General features: G+C 32.4%; 1 protein-coding gene across 11 annotated transcripts in view; it reads right to left on the minus strand.

Moving 5' to 3' along the window:
- The window catches only part of LOC106883429 (dixin), a 59,391-nt gene that overhangs the window by 42,741 nt on the left and 9,150 nt on the right, over window positions 1–7,500 (minus strand). For 9 of the 11 annotated variants that reach the window (XM_089338041.1, XM_014934433.3, XM_052974996.2 and 6 more), the window contains exon 2: window positions 3,532–3,707. In XM_089338041.1, coding sequence (XP_089194167.1) covers window positions 3,532–3,612 — 81 coding nt within the window. In that variant the 5' untranslated portion in view covers window positions 3,613–3,707. Of the gene's footprint in view, window positions 1–3,531; window positions 3,708–6,903; window positions 7,184–7,500 lie in introns of those variants that run through there. The other 2 variants (XM_014934432.3, XM_089338042.1) reach the window with 2 other exon arrangements.

Raw genomic sequence — 7,500 nt, forward strand, 5'->3', positions numbered from 1 at the left:
AAAATCCAGCACAATCATCTTCAATAATCTACTGAGTCAGCCAGCCCATTGTCAATCGATATACAGTATATTGATTGATACAAGGTTTCCTTTACCTAAGTTTTAAACAAAATCATTAATGAGAGAATCTCATGAAGCTCTTAAATAGATATGAACAAGTGTGTGGATTACCTGGGAGGTAAGAATATAAACATAAAACTTATACAAATACACAATATGACTATATACTTATATATATATATGTAAACACATATACACCCTGTCCCATGCACCATGCACATTTATGCAGGTGTGTGTGTGTGTGTGTGTGTGTGTGTTGTGGCGAGAGACACAACACCCCCTGCAAGAATAGACTTGACTAAACAACTATAAACAGGAGCAGTCTGAGAGAGAGACGGAGAGAATAGGCACTAATTACAGGAAGTTGTAAGGTGTCGTTTTGGTAGTTTGCCGGAATATCATTTGTTGGTTCGTATATAGTTCGTGGAGAGTTTGTTGAATTGATTGTTACATTGTTGTTACCCTGCTACATTATATATTTTATTGTTACTACATGGTTATAGTGTAAACAAGTGAATGTTTGTGAAAGTAATTTGAAAAAAATTGGTCCATCCTGCATTGACACTGTTTTAAGTTGACGATGATGAAATTAATGCTGATGACAATGTAATACTACAATAATTGGCGACGAGTAACTATGTTACAATATTGGCAACGAGGATTCGAAGCTCACGCAGGTCAGTTAACAAATTTCTGTGATACAAAGTCGTTAATTATGGAAGACCTATTAGCAAAAACAACAGCAAGAACAACGCAGGAGTTGCACCAACAACTACAACACAATAAGCTGCAGTGCAATAGCAACAGCAGAAAGAGTCGATCAACAGTATTCAAGAGTCAAAACAACAGTACCCAAGAGTCAAACAGCAGTTGCTGGAATTAATATGGATATCCAGAAACATTATAAGTTCATTTTTGCCAGACGGTGTATTGATCTCTATAACAGAATTCAGTTATGACCCAGAGGCGGGTATAACATTTGCAGCGTACTTTAGAAGGAACAAAGAAATCTTCAGGGAAGATTGCAAGTCGTGGATGGACAACGAAAAACTAAGACTATTATTACGTAAATTGGCACCGGCTGAACATGAAAATTATTGCAATTTCATACGACCGAAAAAAAACTAGTGAAATTTGTTTCCAGGAAACAGTCGAACTACTATCAAAAATATTCAGTGATAAGAGTTCCCTATTTAACACTTGATGGGAGTGTTGGAATCCAGTTAAAAAAGAGGATGAAGACTTTGTCACATATGCGAGGACTGTAAACCAGATGTGTGAAAGGTTTAAACTGAAGGAACTAACCCGATATGTTTAAGTGCCTCATTTTTGTACAAGGGCTTACGGCAAACAAAGATGTGGAGATACATGCAAGACTCACAAAACTCAAACCAGCAGACCAAAGCTTAACCCTGAAGACAGTTGCAGAGGAGTGTCAAAGAATGATAAACTTACATCAGGATGTAAAGAAAACTGAAGAGGAGTTCTCACACGTACAAGTGTGTTGACTGGGAGGGTATAAACAAAAAAAAAATGTTAAAGCCAAACCCATGCTACAGATGTGGAGACCTACATTTCAGGAATGATTGTCCTTTCAAAACGCAAAAAAATGTTACAGTTGCCAAAAAGTAGGACACAAGAGCTCATATTGCAGAGCAAAGTTAGGTAGGTCAAACAAAAAAAATTCTAAAGTTTTCTCAACAAAAAGTAGAAGTGACACCAAAAAGGGGAAATTTGTGCATGCAAAAGTAAACAAAGTGAATATTAAATTACAAGCTTTCCTTGGCCTAATGAACTATTATCAAAATTACATACCAAACATATAAATTGAGAGCTCCACTTAATAATTTGCTAAAGAAAGACACCTAATGGAATTGGTCAAATAACTGTGAAAAGGCATTTCAAGATATTAAAAAAATATAAATTTCGGCAATCCTGCAGCAGAGATTGTTGTAGCTTCTGGGGCTTCTGAATACAGCATAGGAGCAGTTTTGCAACACAAATATAAAGACAGTAATATGAAGCTGGTGGTTCATGCCTCATGTGCTCAAGATCAAATAATAAAAGATAATAACAAAAATCTTTCATGCCAAAACAGAGACAAAATGGTTATTAAAACAATGTGAGCAAACTTCTGCTGATTTAATTTATTATGAAAATGTTGCTTGTAACAAAGTCAGTTAAAACAATTCTACCAGCTGATAACCACAAGTTGGCATATGATAACAAGCAACTCTCTTCACTTTTTCTTTGCAACCAATACTTTGCTAAGTGGTGTGTCTTGCTGAAAAGTGCTGACATTACTAAGAATCCTAAACCCATTACACTCATATTTGGCATTTATATGCTAGGTATCAACAAGCCCTCTCCCCCCTCCTCCTCTCTCTCTCTCTCTCTATATATATATATATAGGCACAGGCATAGCTGTGTGGAAAGAAGCTTGTTTCCTAACCACATGGTTCCAGGTTCAGTCTCACTGCATGACACTTTGGGCAAGTGTATTCTACTATAGCCTTGGGCCAACCAAAGCCTTATGAGTGGATTTGGTAGCTGGAAATTGAAAGAAGCCTGTCACGCACACACACACACACATCATCACCATCATCGTTTAACGTCTGCTATCCATGCTAGCACAGGTTGGACAATTTGACTGAGGACTGGCGAACCAGATGGCTGCACCAGGTTCCAATCTGATCTGGCAGAGTTTCTACAGCTAGATGCCCTTCCTTATCTGCGCCGGCACAGATACTTTTTACATGGTGACAGCACAGGTGTGCTCTCTACATAGCACTGGTACACCTGCTTTTTACGTGGCACTGACACAGGTACTTTTTACATAGTACCAGTGGAAACATATTTTGCAATATTACAATAAATGAAGAAATCCACTTATTTAAAATACAGCATATCTAATTAACTCAACAATTGCCTTAATAAGTAAATTATTGAATGATGCAATAATAATAATAATAACTATCAGAATCATCATTATGCATTATCTATTTTCAATAGGTTGGATACCATGGCTTGCTCTAATGCTATCCACAGTTAACTATAAATTTGCACATGATAAAGTTTCAATCCTTTCTATCTGCTTAACACTGTGATAGGATTTGAACTCAGAACATAAAGAGCCAGAATAAATACTACAAATTATTATTCCTGGCATTCTAATGATTCTGCCACTCCACCATCCTAGATCAGTGGGTTCTTTTTTATTGATTCCAGAAGGATGAAAGGCAAAACTGACCTTAGTGGGATTTTGAACTCAGGATACAAAGAGCTGGAAGAAATATTTCAACATATTTCATCCAATGTGCTAATACTTCTGATATTTACTGCTTTCGTGCATTCATTAAAAAAAGTGAATTAAAAATACCAATATATACATTTACTATCTGTAGAAGGAACAGAATAGAATGTGTAAAGAATATGCATAAAACTACAGTAATGGCCCAAAAAATACTGACCTTCCATTCCATAAAAACTGGACTGTCTGAACCAGGTGATGAGTCCTGTGAAGTTGATGGTGACAAAACATGGGCTGACATAATTTCAGTTTATAAAACTCCTTCAAATTTATAACAATAGCTCTTCTATTCAGTTAGTCATTTTATTTGTTTCAAACACTCAAAATCTCTTTTACCTGAAAATAAGTAAAAAAATGAATTTAAGTCAATACAAAAAGGAATGATAATTTTGTTAATTTCATATATATATATATATATATATATATATATATATATATATATATATATATATCTTAATAATACTAAAACTCTAGAGATGTTGGTGTGTACCCAAAATATCTCAGAAATAGTATATTTTATCTTATCTTTATTCGCATATTTATTTTCATAGTTACCTTCGGCAGTGCAGTACAAATTTTTGTTATATTTGGACCTCTATTTTATTAATGAAAACGATTAAACACAATTTTTGTTTGTTATTTCTTGACAAAAAAAAAAAAATGGCTTCCATGACACCAACACAAACACACGTCTGCTGTCTGTGAGATGTAAACACATATAGTCTTCACACTCTCTAAAAAAAAAAAATCTCAACTTTTTGACGTACACAATATTTTAATCATTTAGAAATATTTTCAAGTGAATGTGATTTCAAAAATGTAAGTTGTTTGTACAGTAAGTATTTATATTTTAGCTTTCTTTAAACAGACAATATTTTAATGTTTTTTTTAAATTTATTTTCAAGTGAATGGCAATATGTTGCTTGTCATCCGGAGTTCATTAATTTCTGTAAAAATATTTGGATCTTTTTTAAAACGGGGGCCACATTTTTCATTAACGAAACACTTTGAAACTTGGAACACTGGTAGAATGTGTCATATAAAACATCTTTTTCTCTTAGTCTTCTTTAAAAAAAAAGAAATCCCTAAGTTATTCCATGTTAAAGTTGTCGTATTTCTGTAATTTCAACCAATCACTGACGTCCATTCAGCCGATATACATTAAGTGCCGACTACATAAACAAACGACTCTGAAACAATTCTATCGGTGATAGGGTTAGGGTTAGGGTAAAACAGCAAATTTAAAAAGAAAAAAGCAAATAAAACGAAGAAAAGAAAAAGAAAATGAAAAAAGCAAATTTAAAATGAAAAAAGTAAATAAAACGAAGCTATGGCTTAATCAGCCAAAGGAGTAAATATAAACAACTGAATACTTGTCAGTGATTGGTTGAAATTATCGAAATAAGACAATTTTTTACATGAAATAAATTCGAATACAAAAATATTTTTCTGTTCTATAACACAAAATAGATAAGTATACGAAGTTTGAAAGTCTTTCGGTACCAAAAACACTACGTAAAACATTAATGAAAAAAGTGGCCCCCGTTTTAAAAAAGATCCAAATATTTTATATATTTACTTTCGTTTTAAAGTGAAAGAGAGGAGAAAGTGAAAGATGTATTTATGTGTATATGATGAAATAGACATGCGTGTGAACGAGAGAGAGAGAGAAAAGAAAGAGAGTGAGTGAAGGGGTGTGTTGTCATGTATACATACATACATCAATATATAAAAGAAAAAGAACATGTGTGTACATCATCTTGTATGTACGTGTGCATGTATGAGAGAGAGAGAGAGGGAAGTTGTATGGATTAATTTTAAACAACTAAACAAGAAAACCAGATGTCCCTATATTACCGAGGGCCTATTCATCAAGATAGTAATAACAGAAAAGGTGATGACAATGTTTTTGAAACCCCATTCTGCATTAGTTCTATTAACATACAACTCTGATACATCAATAAATGACAATAAATTTGTCAGGTTTAAAGTTTCACTTTGGTCTGTGATCGGTCCGAACATACATTTTACTGATCTGTTTTAGTGTGTTTGGGGATTTTTTTTTACGTCTGTTATTATTTTTTTTTTCTAAGTGATCGTAGTTGACGTGTTCATTTCAAAAGGACCTATATGTGTGGCTAATATTTTTTTCATTTTAATGAAGAGAATAGCGAAGTAATGATCAAAAGCATTAAACCGTGTGAAAAAGAAGCATGTGAATTCAGTTTTATTACACGTAACTGAAAACAAACGGAAAATATACCAAATTGAAACGTAAAGTAGGATGGAATTATTGAGATCAATAATAGTACAATCGATGCATACTACTCAAATATTTGCATCCATTTCAAGTGCAAGGTTTTAGATTTAATGCTTTAATTAATCAGAGATGCGTCCTAGATTATCGATAGTATGTGTTGTATCCAGCATTATCGTGAATGCCTTACTTTTCCTTATCTTCACTACGTTCCGTTGACAATCGCACTTGTTGATTAAAATTAAACTGTCAACCTTATTACTAATTAATAAACGCTGCTTAGACATTTCGGAATCGAATGTTAAAACTTCATCAGTCCGTTTGAAATTAATATACCTATAAATATATATTTTAATCCCATATCAAGGAATTACGTTACTGATAAGGAATCTTTTGTTTTTCCCACTCGTATTTCCGCAACACAAAGGTTATAAATAATACACACACACACACACAGATAGCTTGATAATACATATTATAAATTAAAACAGTAACACATATAATAATCCGATTTAATTAAAAGAACTGATTTAGGGACTATAATACTTGATAATTAATCACAAAAGGAATACGATTACTCAAATCTTTTTTCCAACGAATTTATAAATAAATACATACATTAACAAAAAAATATATTTATTCTAAATGTTAATTCCGATACGAAATAGCTGTGAACCCTCGTACCTTCATTTACGAATAGATTACAACAGAAAAACAACTGATATGTTGCTCCATCATGAGATAAGAGCTTCAATATAGATTATGATTAGCGTTAAATTAAGGGAAAAATGGCTGGATCCTTCAGGTTTTACTTATGTAGTAGGCACAATCGAAATTTTATAAAATAAACTCTACAATAAGACAAATATCAAAATCTAACCACCACGATAACATGCTGTTAGTTGAACAAGTGGCTGTGATCTTTAAGACAGAAACGTCAATGATATATATATATATGTATATATGTGTGTGTCAAGGAGCTACAATCCTTTAAGGGATGCTAGCATCCTAGTTATCCTGTTTACACAAGTGTTCAGTGAAAACTAGATATGCTAGTTTTGCATTGATATTATGCACTATTAGGGAAATGATTTGTAATAAAAAAACAGAAAACCCACATGTTTATTTCCAGCCTTAATGTGAAAGTAAAATATATGTATTTTTAGTAGTTAATAAACAAATAACAGTAAATTTAAAATATGCCATTCCAAAGATAAAATTCTGTCTTATAAAAAAAAAAAAAAACATTGAAAGGACTAAAGAAAGATACGTTACATTATTGCATTATCTCATTGAAAGACCTTTCAGCTGAACTGATGTACATTTCTCCAGGGTTAATAATAAAAATACCAACACGTTTTACAAAGAGGAAAAAAGGTGTGAAATAAGTGCGCAATGACTAAACAATTCCAGTATATTATATTACAGAAAATTGATTACAGTTATGATTACACGACTGGCAAGGAACAATTATCAACAGAATATTTATAAATGATTAATTTGCTCCGCTAAAAAATTTATTAACTCAAGGCTCCTAATAATAATAATGTGATATATACAAGCTGAAATTGCAACTGGTGTTTAGAGTCGGTGCATATCGCCACACCCAATACAAACAGAGGGGACTCTGTCTTGATTCAAACGCAATTATTTTTTAAAGCATAAATAAATAGTTGAAATAGTTATGTATTAATTAAATAATACACTTTGTATTTATTCTAGCAACAAACAACGGAATGTAAATTTAAACTAATGTTACTATTTTTTTCTTGTCATACCCAATATAAACACTTTAGCCCCTGCCTGATACAAACCCATTTTTAAACATTAATAAATTGTTTAGTTATTTATGTATTAATTAAATGAATTACT

The sequence above is a fragment of the Octopus bimaculoides genome, chromosome 20 (genome assembly GCF_046866305.1).
Source record: "Octopus bimaculoides isolate indiv1 chromosome 20, ASM4686630v1, whole genome shotgun sequence".
NCBI lineage: Eukaryota > Metazoa > Mollusca > Cephalopoda > Octopoda > Octopodidae > Octopus > Octopus bimaculoides.